General features: G+C 23.5%; 1 protein-coding gene across 10 annotated transcripts in view; it reads left to right on the plus strand.

Annotated features, from left to right (window-relative positions):
• Positions 1 to 14,989, plus strand: part of LOC136985146 (B-cell receptor CD22-like) — a 68,618-nt gene that overhangs the window by 36,361 nt on the left and 17,268 nt on the right. For all 10 annotated transcript variants that reach the window (XM_067282346.1, XM_067282349.1, XM_067282345.1 and 7 more), the window contains exons 3-4: positions 9,267 to 9,593; positions 10,715 to 11,032. In XM_067282346.1, the coding sequence (XP_067138447.1) occupies positions 9,267 to 9,593; positions 10,715 to 11,032 (645 nt within the window). The remainder of the gene's footprint in view (positions 1 to 9,266; positions 9,594 to 10,714; positions 11,033 to 14,989) is intronic.

Consider the following 14,989-nt stretch of genomic DNA (forward strand, 5'->3'; position numbering starts at 1 on the left):
TGTATACATATAAATTCCCACTGTCTTTCTTTAATCTCGAGAACAGATATAGATAAATGAAAGAGAGCAGATTTGAAAACCTTAGGGTCAGGAAGCACCGATTAACTATATTACGTTATTTCTAATTTAAAAATTTTCCCCTGAAAGCAGTTAATAGATTACCGGCACGGCTCTATTGTTAATAGAAAAAGTATGATGTACAGGGGCAAGTCACTACGAATTTGAGATGGAGAGCATATATTTTAAATTAAATAAATTAAAAATATGATAAAAAAAATTGCAGCCCGGCATTCTGACGTTATAATAAATAATTGCTTGTTATATTTATTTTTTCTAAATCTAGAAAGATTATAAAACTGTTTATCTTCAGGATCTTACTATATTAATTTTTCTTGTATTTCTTCTATTGCTGGTTAATTTTGAATCACCAATTATTTGTAGATATCTTCTTCAATGTTTGAATGATATATAATTAAAGATTAAGTAACATTTTTTATTAAATTTTTCAAAAATTTCATACGTTTCAAACATATAAATAAATCGTGGATATTTGCACGAAGAAAATGAATTTAATAACTTATTTAAAATATACACAAAGCATAAACTTCCAAGTTGATTTATCTGAAATAATAAAATATTTATATATTATATAGACGTTTGTATCTATTAAATTTACGTATAAAATAAAAGTTTCATCTGATATAAAGTAATCTTATGTTTTACAAGAGGAAAAAAATTGTAAGATATATCTTTTACTGCTGCACAATAAGAAATATATCTTTTAATTTTTTTTCTTTCAGTTCTGCTGTAAAACTAAAGACACTAATTCGAGATACACTAATTCAAAATAATTCAATAAATATACTATTTACAAGATTATTTTTATAAGTTTCCTCCCCATAGATTGATTTAACTAGAGATTCTTCTTTTGATATTTGATATTTGGTTTCAATTTTCTGAAATAGATTCTGAATTACTTCCAAATTGGAATGTGGCGAGTTCTTCAACATCTCACATAACGTTTCATTACTTTCCAAAAGTTTTTTAATTCGTCTTTGTATATAATCGAAGCTAACATAATATAAAATTCTTAGTTGTTAGTATAAAAAGCTGCCAGCTAGTAAAATGATTAAAAATGGTCCTTTTTTTAAACAAACTTTTGCCAATGTTTTCTAAATATACCGTAAATATTTAATTTTTAACGTAAATTCTTTTACAAGATCATTCGTAAAGAATAATTTTCTAAATTATTTATCTAGGCAATCGATAAATTAATCGATAAATTATCTGAGACTTGACGAAAAAATTTGATTATAAAATAGTAATAGTTGACATATCGTAAAATTCGAGCATGAAATATATAATTTTAAAATTTTAAAATATTATTATTTTTTTTATTTGATTTTTATTTTATTCTTTTTGAAATTTATTCTTTATTTTAAGTACCAGAATAGAAACAAATCAGCCAATTCAATCTAATTTTGGAATGGAAGTCGATAAACAAAGAAAACGCCTGATTTAAAATAATTTATTTCGATTTGCTAATAATATTTTTTTAATATTCCTATTTTTTTTTAAAATTGATAATTTTTTACGATAAAATATTTTTAAAATTAAATTGTAATTTTTGCTTTTTGCACGTATAATTATTTTTGTATAAAAATATATAATTCGTTTATATTATAAATGTCATGTAAAATTATTTTTAATAATTTTAGTTGATTTAATAAATATTTAAAAAATGTTAAAACGTGAATTGTTTACTAGAAAAATTTATCTTTATCTTTGTTGTTACTATAATCTTATTATTTATTTATTTTATTTTACGATAGCTTTACAGATTCGAAAGAAGTTTTAGAAAAACTGTATAAAGAATAGTTTTACGATAAGCAATTTTTATTTTTATATAAAAAGAAAATAATATAAATGTAAAAGGAAAGAAAAAAATTACAATAAAGTTTGTCTATTTGATTTCGTTTTGAAACAATTTCAGAAAAGATTTCAATTTTTGAAAATAATACACTTTTTTAAATTGATAAAATAAATTTTATTTTATTTTTTTATAATTTGTGACCTCAAATATTTATATAAATTATATATAAATTCAAATATATATTTTAATGAATTATAAAATAATACTACTTTTATAAGGTAAAAATGTTATTTTATTGTAAAAATTCCATTATGAGAAACTCGGTTAAATATCATAAGTTTAAATTTATGTGATATGTATAGTATGCCCTTGCGAGAGTTTGACCAAGGTGGATGCCACGAGATATCTTAAAGTTGAAAATACATCATGTATTATTGTGCAAACACCATGTGCTTCCATAAAGGAGAGATAGAAGTTTCGTAGAAGATATATAACTTAAGGGAGATATGGCTTGAAAATATCCTATAACTTATAAACACATCTTTAATATAAAGTTACATTCAAGGAGTAGCAACACGTGGAAAATATATTCCAAATGGAGAAAAACTGAATAAATCATTCGATTTTATTTAAAAGATTCTATTCTATTTATTCTCCGGTTGCTACACTTAAATAAAAAATATATATTAAAAAAAATTTACACTTGAATAAAATTTTCGTAATTGTTATCAAATAAAATGACACCATCTCAGTTTATCAAAAATGGCTTAAGGGAGAAAAATGTTCATAAATATATTACATTTTATCACTAAAATATTCAAAGGAACTTAATCGTACATCTGAGAATAAATATATACACCTAAAGGTTAAAGATAAAGTATTTTAAAATTTTCAATCTCTAAAAATTTGGGAATAGTTTCCTCCCTGCTATAATAAATCATACTAAAAAGCTGAAAGTTATTAAATTGCAATATACTAACTTAAAATAATAAATCATCACAGATTCTAGCCATTAGATGTGAACCACTTTAAATGCAACCATCCAAGAAGTGCAATGCCCTATCCACTTAACTAATATTGTATTATTCTGTAGGCTGATGTTTATTGGATTATAAATCTTATCTTATATTAAAAAAATGTTAATTAAAATTTTTAATATTAGTTTCAAATTAATACATTCGATTGAAAAATCATAAATTGGTTTATAATTGAACGATAATCTTGAGGTTTTCAATAGCAAAATTGATTATCTAATAAAATGTGGACGAAAATTTGATTAGTGTCAATCTCAGTCAATTATTATATATATAAAAAAATTATACCAAGATATTATGTTAAATTTAATTAACATTGTATAAAAAATTGTCATTATATTTTGTTACTTTTGCTCTAATTAATAAATATAAAGCAAATTAATTAATTAATACCTGAAAAAGCGACTTTTTTAGGAATTAAATCCTCTTAATGTGTTTATTGTTTATTCATTTTAACACAGTTAAAAAATTTATTTAAATGTATAAACTGTTGCATACTAAAAACATTAATTTACATTTTGTAATCCTTTTTTATTCTAGAAGTAGTTTAAAATTTTGGGGAAAAAAATTATCCATTTAAAATTAGCCAATCCAAGAGAAATGAAATATCACGTGATAATAATGGAAAATCGGGAAGAACTCAATGCGTTTTTAATGGATTTTTAGATAATTATGAAAATAAATAAATAAAATAGAAATTTAAATTAAGGAAAAAATATATAATTTTATGCATTTACAGTTGTTATAAAAATATATAAAATTTTTCTTCGAAATTTGAAAAGAAAACATGTGTAAACAGAAATTATTTAAATATTACAATAAATAAAAATTAATATAAATAAAATATAAAAATATTACTCAGTATATAATATTTAATTATCTTGTTTTAAAGTTAATATTAGTAAGTAAATGAATTTTAAACATTTTGAAGATTTATTCATTTATATACATTAAATTTTCTAAAATTAAATGCGTTTATAAACTTAATTTTAATTTAAAATAATTTAAGCAGTTAAAAATGATTTAAAACTGGAAAACTACATATAAACTCATACACGTTGATTTTTTAAAGCTTATTTCATTAATTTAACAATGAATTTACAATATTTGTTTCCATTAACAGAAGAAACTTTTACAATAAATATTAATTAAATAAACATATAAAATTAATGACTTATAAAATATCATGAATAATATAATTATAAAATAGCGTTTAAATTAATTATATTTATGTATCCTTAATCTTATATAAATATAAATATAATATAAATATAATATCTTATTTACATCATTTACACAATTTTACTAAATTTACTATAAATACGTTAATAGTTCAGGTCAATAGTTTTTAAGTGGTGTGCCGTGTAATAGGGACGACAAATTTACAAAAATAACCTTTAAAATGCTAATTTTTAATATTATTTATATATTTTTGTATAAGAATACACAACTTCAACGTCACTGTTCATATATGTAAGTAAAGAGGTCTTTGATACGACACCAGCTCATTAAAGTGCTACCAAAAATTGTGAGTGCGCCACTGCCACTAGTCTAAACACATTAAAAACTACTGGTTAAAGTAATGGCATAAGTATAATGGATGTGCATAATATTATATTTGTTACAACGTATTTGGTTATATATATCCAGTAACAATCGTTATAATGTATTTTGAGAAAGAAGATATTATAAATCGAAGTCTTCTCTTATAAACTTGAAGTCTATAATAAGGAAAAATTCATTAAAATAAAGAAATATATTGTTTATAAAAATATAATTCTATTTCACTAATAATCAATTATTTTTATATATTTGAAATAATAATAAAATTAGTATATTTTATTAAAAATATATAAGTATTATTTTTAATTAGTTTCATTTAATTTTTAATTAATAAATATATTTTTTTATTTCTATTTTTTAAATAAATAAAGCAATTTATTATCTTATACGGTTATTAATTAATACATATAAAAATAAACTGAACGTTTATGTTGTTAGTAATTTAATATTTTAGAAAATTGTTACGAATGCATTATTACAAATAAAAATATTATAATAAATTTTTTATTATATTTGTATTATGATATTGATCTTTCTTCCTATAATGAGAATAATCATTATTCTTAATACATATTCAAAATAATTGATGATAAATGTAATTATTTTAGTATTCTGTAACAATGTGTTAGCTTAAAACATTTAATAAATTGAATTTTTTTAAAAATATTTATAAACTTACACGATGCAACGTACAATTTTATGTTCAAAACGGAACCTTAATAAAACGGAAACCTGCCAAACCGGAAAAAATATTCGGTACCGTACGAGTCCGGTTTACATAGGTTTTACTGTGTACAGAATTTAAAATACTAAAAAATCTTTAATTATATTTTAATGTTGTATTTGTTTATTACAAAATATTGATATAACTGTATTGTAATACAGGACGATAATGTATCTTTTAGACATAATAAACTTCTATAATAGTTAAAGCATTAGTACTTATTGATACGTGGAAACTAACAATCGAAGTTAGGAAAAGATAGGGCTATTGTATGATATAGAGATGTAGCGAATGTATTGTGTTTGATGACGATGTTTAAGCAAATGTTTGAATATACATATCCTATATATTGTAAATGTTTAAAATTTCTATCTTCTATAATTGAATGTAAATATTCTTACTATTGTAATCTTCGATTTAGTATTCTATAGGATAGATGATGTCGTAAGCGTGAAAGATTATTGGAACTTAATCATTTTATTTATTCGCTACAAATTTTCTTTATTTACATAAATCTGGTAAATCTCTGATAATTTTTCTCTATTTTATAAAACCCACAGGATTTTATACCTATAACATATATCATACCTCACATTTCATACTTCCTGAAGTAGAATATCAATAGCTTTTTTTTTTGGATTTTCTCAAATGGGTGTTGTGTTTAATTTATGTAATGTAATTTCACAGGGAATTGTTGTTTGTTAAATCCTAACGTACTAATACAATTTGCATATTTTAATTTCGAATTGTCTACTTCATATCTATTTATAATAATGTAATTTTTTTCGGTGGGAATTTTATGATCATTTTTAATGAATGATTTATTTTATTATGCAGTTTGAATACATGATGTGTTCATGATGATTTAATGTAATTGAATTCTTTTATTGTTCGTGTTGCCACGTTCACAATTATTATTACTTAATACACTCATTCTTTATGTTGTCAAGAATTTAAACTTTATTATTATAATCGTAAAGCATAATTAACTTATAGTAAACAATACCTTTATAACATTTTATGTCCCTTCTAAATATTAAATAACTTTGTTATTTTTAATATTTTTTTAAACAGCCAAATATAATTACTTTACCACTAAATATATTCACTTCAACTATTTTTAATAGAATATTATTTAAAATATTTAAATTTATTATATTTTATGTTGTCAAATTATGTAAAGCATTAAAACGTATTAAATTTAATTGAATTATAAAAACTATTTTCATTTAAAAATTTACTCGAAAAATTCTTTAAAATAAATTTTTTTTTTTTTTAAATTTGAATTTTATTCTTTATCTTGAAGAAATTTATTATAAAAATATAAATCCCATTTAGTTACGTTTAAGTTTATGTGGAATTTTCCTTTATAATTTATCAAATAAATAATGAAAATAGTTGAAAAATTTATATCTCTGTATTTTTTTCTACTTTTTATATCGTAGTAATTCCTAAATTAGATATCACACTCTAACATACTTTAAAGGTCCTAAATAATTTTTCCTTATAATTCATTAAATTTAGAGAATACAACATGGTTTGGAATGTGGAATGCTTACTATCGCTGATTAATTTCTAACATTCCAGTCATTTAATATTGTCAAGAGTAAAGTCCAAGCAGATGACCAGGTGACAACAAAGACAAATTACTTGTACAATGCACGATGTGTATCTAAACAGAACGAAATGCAATTGAAATTCTGAAAAAGGAATAATTGTCTCTGTTTTGTGTAGACGTTTAATTATGGAATTCTCAGTTTTAATTCGAAATTTCTTTTATAATGAAAATAAAACTAAATTATTATTTAAATTACCTTTTCTAAAATAAAGTATTTTAAGCTGTAATTTACATGAAAAGTTTAAAATATTGTTATGTAAACTAGATAAAATATAGAGTATTTTATAACGTATATAAAGTTAAGTAAACTAATTAATTATTAAAGTTTAAAGATAAAAGAAAATTCGTTTAAATAATTTATTATATTTTTAGTAAAAGAGTATACGATCTTCCTGTAAATATATTAAGTTGACATGACAATTTATGGAAATCAAGATTAATTTTAAACATTGTCTAGACCTAAAGTAAATGTGTTAATCTTGAATTACTGTTGTAAAAATTAAAGAATTAGCTTAAAATTTTAATATTTCAACGCTTCGAAAAGAATTTCTTTTATGAATGTAGTGATATTAAATATAATACGAATGCTATTTTAATACAGAAATTAATATTTTCATCAAAAAAGATACGCTGATATTATTAAAAATTTGATATGAAATGGCATTATTATCAATATTTAAAATAGCGTAAAGTTTTATAAAAATAAATGCACAGTATTAAATTCATTAAAAAATCTATAACATCGATTAAAAAGTTCTCTTCTTGTTTGTGAAGTGAGATGAAAACCTATAGTAAATTTACTTCTTTAGTCAGTAATTCAAATGGATAAAATTAAAAACCGATAAATTGGCTCTGATCCAGTTGCAGTTTCTGAATAGAGGTTAAGAGGTTTTCTAGGAAATCTGCAAATATTGCACGTTAAAAAAAGGTAAAGCTTTAGAGAATTGTTTTGTGTTGAATATAGAACAAAAGATAATATCGATCATCAGCAGCAGCATTCTTAAAACACTGAAAGCACAATAGCTAATTTTTCTCTTACCAAAAAACAGAAGTGTGTATTCTAACAGCTAAAAACTTCTGATTCTTGCAGCCAGAAAAGAATAAAATGCTACGAAACAATGGCCATATTGTCTATTTAATTAAATTTTACATAAAAGACATTCAGAACCTTCTTATAACTCATTATCATCATTTTATTCCAAACGCCCGATTAAAATATATGTAATAAAAATTTTTTTAAAAATTCAATCAAGAATCGGTAGATTCTTTCGATATCAAAAACAATTTTTTTTTTTTAGAAAATATTTTAAAGCAATTAACATTACTATCTTTCGTTCTATATCTTCGTTTTCATCTGCAAAGAACAAAAGTGGCTGAATGTTTAATTTGTATAAAGATGGCAGAGTAATTTACTACATACAAAAGGAGAAGTTGATCTTTGGAATTCCAATTAATATGAACATCAGAGGAAAACTAGATTTATTCGAGAAGAATGCGAAGGAGGCAGAAGAATGTTTTATTCGGTGATCAATACAATAACCAATTATTCCTTTAAAGAAAAAAAAATTAATTCATAAGTGTAATTAACTTATTTATTCCGTTCGGTATTTTAATTAGTATATATATAATATTTCGCGTTTACTTAATTAAAAATTTAGCTTATTATTATAATATTTATCATAATTATTCATCATTAATTGTTTATATTTATTGTCTGATAGTGTTAAATGTAATTTGATACATAAATTGTTAGTAAAATTTCGCGTGATATATTTATTATAAATATCCAATTGTATTTAACACATTATCCAATATTAAGCGTATAATTTAAAGAGATTTCCGGGCAAACTCCTTATATATATATATATATATTATAATGAAGTGAAATATCATGTACGGCTTAATTTAATTGCTGGAGTTTAATCACATTTAAATTGAGATTTCAAATAGTTGTCTTTACTTCTTAATTTTGTTTTAAATTAAATCGCATGTTTGATTATAACTTTTTTCTTTATTTTTATATCAAAAATATTTTATTTAAATTTGTTTCTTAAAACTTAATTAAAATTAATATTAATAATTTCTTCTAGAATGACTTTGTTAAAATTATTTAATTGCTTTTAAAAGACAGGAGAATAATCTCGCATGTCAACACTGTCGTTAAAAACTATATTGTTTTTTTCATGCAACGTAATTTTTACGTGAAAGTCTTTTTTCTTTCTTTATATTATCTTTATTAAGTTAATAAACTGAGTAGAAATTAAGCAATATAAGGCCTTATAAGCGATATAAGATATATATGTGTGTATTGGGCATATAAAGTGTAAAATAAAACAAGATACGTACTAGTATTTACAATAAAAAACATTCCAAAGAGAAAAACAATATATTTTTTTTATTTTATTTTCAAGTTTCTTCCAATCGTTTTTTAACGATGTATATTATTTATTCCAGTTGTTCCCTCGGAACCATTTTTAGAATTGGAAGGAAGAGCGTTAAGAAACGGATCAACAGTGGGACCATACACAGAAGGATCGACATTCGCTCTCGAATGTAAATCCTCGGGTGGAAGGCCACCACCTCAGGTAACGTGGTGGAACGGAACTAAAACTCTACCTATCAAAGTAACAGAAATTCCTGAAAAACACGGGACTAGCACTGTCATCTCGTTAGCTCGTTTTGTGCTCTCCCGATGGGACTTAGGTGCAAGATTAGAGTGTCATGTTGAGAGTAACGCTACCACTAGACCTTTTATTAAATGGGTCAAGTTAGACATACACGGTAAGTCATTTTGTTTCTTTCTGTAATCTTTCCCTCGTGTATAGCTTACACATTTATTTTACTAAGCTTCCTAACAATTAGTAAAAATTGACATTATACTTGGTTACTTAATAAGAAAAAATATTATTCTTATAAAATCGATTAAAATAATTTTAAAATAATGCTTAATTTAATTCAATACGCCCAATTATTATTTTTTATTTTTAATCAATATTTATTAGGAATTAAATCAATAATAATTATGAAAATTAGTTTAAATAAATTTAATAGATTTTTATAAAATGTTTATTTCTTCCAGAAATAAAAGACTGATTTAAATTTTTCTTCCGGATATCAAATATTCAATTAATTACGTTGAGTGAGATATTATTATTCTAATTGAATTAATCAGGCGTATGAAAAATTTAATAGTCTTAAGCATTCTTTACTGCTACGAAATATTTAACTCGAAACATGAATTTGTTTTTAGAAACCTTGCACGAAATGTGGTTAAAAGATAATTGAGATCGACTATAATTTAGGTTTAATTTACTCCATCAACTGTAAATCTTAACGTAATATTTAGTAGCTTAGGATGTTCTTACGTGAAATGACTGCAACATTTCTTTTTTTTTCCACTGCCATTTTAATTACAATAATGAAATTGCTGCTATTTAGAACATATTTTTAGCTTGAAGAAGATGTAAATCATTTAAATTTATGTTTAGAAATTGTAATATATATATATATATATATATATATATTTATAATTCTTAAGGGGTGTTTTAAAGAACATTACTTTGTGTTATCGATAAATTAATAGCTATTTTGTGAAGTTTATAATTTAAGAATTTATAATTAACATTCTTCTTGTTGTTTGGATGTATTAAATTTATAATCTTGGAAAAATAAGGCTCGGATTTAAAGTTATAATTAAGTGTGTGTCGAGTTACTTAACAAAGTGTTAATTCTTTCGAAAATCTTCACGCACTATTTATAAAAGACGCCATTAGTTAATCCCTGGTTACTTGTAACCTTCAAAAATCTTTTCATCCTCGAATACTCTAAGGTATCCACGCAATTAGAAGTTCGAACAAAACATAGCAAATTTTCCTTGACGAGTACCCATTTATTCTTTTCAGTACGTCCAGCCGCAATGAATGTCAGAGGACCACTTACACCTGTAGTGGCAGGTGAGATGGTCTCACTCACATGTACTGTAGAAGGTGCGAGACCTGCCGCAAACATCACATGGTACAATAGATCAGAGGTGATTAAGCCCCAGCCGACTATCACTAAGGACTTGATGAGTGATGGAACCTATAGGACAACAAGCACCCTGGTGTTTGTGGCGTCCAGACACGATCACCATGGGGAATATTTTTGTAAAGGAACTAATGAGGTGTTAGCGAAGAGACTCGAAGCTCCTCTACTTCAAGCAACAACTCTGGAAGTTCTCTGTAAGTATATGATAAAATCGTAATTGTATAATTAAAGTAATGTACATGACAGTAATTAACGAGATGCAGCAGTAAAAGAATAAAATCCGTACCTGACTTTAATTATACTTCACTAATTGTCTGCTGTTTACAAGAATTAATAAAACAACATTCCCAACATCAAGCATTTTGTAAATTTTATTATAATTCTTAAATTTAATTATTTTAAAACGACTTTTGTCGGTTGACTTTTGTCGGTTGACTTTAGTCATTTTTAATTCATAAAAATTATTTTATTTCCTGCGTAAATATGTTTATTTTAAAATTAATAAATCTTGGAAAGCATTTTAAAGTTTGAAATTACAAAAATGCCCGCTCTTCATCTTTAATTAATAAACAATTCGAAGATAAAAATTAACTAATTTATAACAAAAAACTAACTTCTTAAAGTCAAGTTTAGCATTTTATAAAAGTAGAATTACTAGAAAATGATTTATTATTTTTGAAACTTTACTTCATTCTAGAAAGTAAACTTTATCTAGAAAGTTTTATAGAGATATATTTATAAAAATAAAAATTTATCTTAATAAATTCGTATATATATATATATATATTTATAAATGGAGAGATATATTGAATAGAATATATTTTTTTCTATTATTTACATATTGTTTTATCTTATATAAAATATCGTATATACCTTTCAACGAAAATTGCAAAAAGATTTTTATATAATAAATATGGATAACCAAAAAAAAACTTTTTTTTTATTTACAAAAAGTCGATTTATTTATCGATATAAACGAAATTCACTTTTTAGAATAATGTATTATTTATTTATACGTACTTCTATTTATATATTTCTATTTGAACTTTTATTTTTAAACAAATTTTCAAAATACATTTTTAATAATAATATTTTTATCAATTTAAAGAATAGAATTCATACATTCAATTTGTTCGTTCGTTTGTCTGAACGATAAAAAAAAAAAAAAAAAAAAAAAAACATAAGTTGAAATTTTTGGAGTTGTTTCCGAGCATTTTAATCAAACAATTTCGTGTTAAATTCGTAATGATTAATTGTGTTTAAATGTATTTATTTAATGATAATTTAAAATCGTTTCAAATTAATTAACGATTAATTTTGGAGAGAAATTTCTTGTTATTCTAATTATGAAATATTATATTTGAATATTTTATACGCTTGGTAATATAGAAAAATGGAAGTTTATTTTCATTTTAAAACAAGAGCAGATTTGTTGAAAATTTAAAATTGTGACCAGCATAAAAAAAAGACATAAAATAGTTTTTATGGTTCAGAATTTTTCAGAAATCGCTTCTATTGAGAAATCTAAAAATTTCAATGTATCTTACAAACATTCTAGTAGATAATACACCTATGCCAAATGGTATTAAGATATTTATTATTTTCTAGAATAAGAAATTCTACAACAGGTTGTATATAGTAAGTAGTTCACTATAAATCTCTGTACGTACTGTAGGTCTGCCATTTGCAATGTATCTTGACAGAATTACGTCAACGTTTATCTGCTGTCGTCATAAATCCCTTCTCCAACTTTATTTGTTAAAGCCCTTGTATTCTTTATTTATTACAGCATTCCATTATAAAAATTTCTAACTTCTGATTATATTTATTTTGTGACTTATTGTACGAATTAAATCATAATTTTGACATATCTTCTTTAAGTAAGAAGATTCTTTATTTTTGCTCAAAACTTGTTAACTTCATTATCGAATATGAAATTAAATTTTACTGTTTAAACTTTATTTATATACCCTTTGTTTAGCATATAGAACTTATATTGATTAAAATTCGGTTATTATCGATCTTTCACAAAATTAGTAAGATTAATATACTGATATAATTAATGTTAATAATTTGCTGTTACTGTTTAAGTTGGTGTTTATGCACTGCTACTATAAACACTAATAACATTTCTGATTAGTATACCTCAGCTAATTATCATAAGACTGTTACCCTGATTGAATTAACTTAGATTTAGTTATTAACATTCTGATCTATAATAATAATAATAATAATAATAATAATAATGATAATGATGATAATGATGCATTAGTAAAAGAATAAATGTTGATTAATGTTAGAATAACAATTTAATTTCTTCATTTTATTTTTGAATTCTCAGTTATTTGAACTAAAAGGTCTTTTTAAAGAGGCAATAAATATATCCAATTTCGGTTTTATGGAGTAGTTTAGTGGTTATTCTTTCCAACTGGACAATCCTAAATATCATAAAAGTTTAGTAGCCATAACCGTACAATGTTGTATACAGTTGATAGTGGGTCCACTCTATGTCAAATTCTATATATCAGTTATGACCGGTAGTAGCTTCTTCCAAACTAATTTAACGTTTTAAGTTCTCTTTATAAAACTTTTAATTTTCTGGGTAAGCATATTTAATTTACCTTCCATTGTTATTTAATTTATTTTCGATTTTTTATTTTTATTTTTACATAAAGATATTAAATTTATATTGCAAATTAGTCGAGTCGTAGTAAAAATTTACTTTTAAGTAATTATTCTACTTTATGATATGTCCATGTTAATAAAGAAAAACATTCAATAAAATATATATATATAGAACTTTAACTAGAATTATGAATTATTCAAACAAAGGTTTATATTTGGACCAGAAATAAGTAGATATTAAGTCAAGAAAAGAATTTTATCTGGCAAAAAACCCAACGAACAGTGCAACAACTCACAAAAACCATAATATTGAACATTATATTGGATATATGAGGTCTTTCAGCTTCAATTAAGATCAGAAGCGAGTGTAATCTTTCATTTTGTCTTTAACTTTTTTTTTAGATTCGAACGTTGAATACTTGTTTAGAATTTGATTATAATGCATTTAATTTAAAAATTACGTCTGCATATAAGATTTGGAAAATAAGAATTAGCCTTGTTATTGTCATTAAAATGTCACATTTGGAACTAAAAAATTAGATTAAAAATTTCGTTTTTAAGTATAAATTATTTTACAAACTTTAAATAAAATCATAATAAATCTCTAAAAAAGTACGTGTGTGTCGTAAGTGTTTATAATTAGATTTCCCTATGTTTATGTTTAAAATAAATGCAAAAAGTTCGAACTCGTAGACCTTTTAATTATATTTATTTTTATTATTACGTAAATTTTTCTCTCTAAAAATAAAGGAATAATATTACAAAATACAGTTTTATTTTCTAAAATAAAATGCAGTTATAACACTTTCGTTTGAAAAATTTTCGATTTAAAGAATGGCAAACTTATAATTTATGCAAATGTCAATTTAATTATTACAAAATATGCTCTATTCTAATCATAAAATACATATTAACGAATTTTTGTTTGACTCTTCGACCAAGCTTTATTGACAAGTGAGGAGGATAAAAACCCGTGAAGGGGATATTCACCAAGGAGATTATCTTTCATTTTGAAAGCTTGACAAATCACATTTTCATTTTGATAAGAAGACAATAAACCCCTTTAAAAGTGCTTCCTGTATTCTATGTAATATTTATGTTCGAAGTGAAATAATGCCTGTATATTTTAAGTGACTGACTAATCATACTTGAGGGATTGCATGTTCGCGTGTTAGAAAAGTTACTTCCAACACAAAAATAAATATACCACAGATATTTTACATAAGAATTCTTAAAATCATTTCCTCAAAATTTATTAAATTTTTAATCAGTACAATTTGGTAAAATATAATTTAAAAAAAAATATATATATAGGCTATATGTAAATCAGAAAGTTCTTATTTCTTTCACGAAGATGCATAAATAATATTTTGATATCGATCGCGATTGTTTAAAAAAGGGGGTAGGAGTTAGAAGAAGGAAGAAAAAAATCCTTCAGTTATATTCGTTCTCGATAAATACAACTCTTCTACTAAGAGCAAAAACCATCTGGTGATTTATGACAAGGTTTATCAGCATTCCAGCCA

This window comes from Centruroides vittatus, unplaced genomic scaffold (genome assembly GCF_030686945.1).
Source record: "Centruroides vittatus isolate TY-2023 unplaced genomic scaffold, ASM3068694v2 contig_954, whole genome shotgun sequence".
Taxonomy (NCBI): Eukaryota; Metazoa; Arthropoda; class Arachnida; order Scorpiones; family Buthidae; genus Centruroides; species Centruroides vittatus.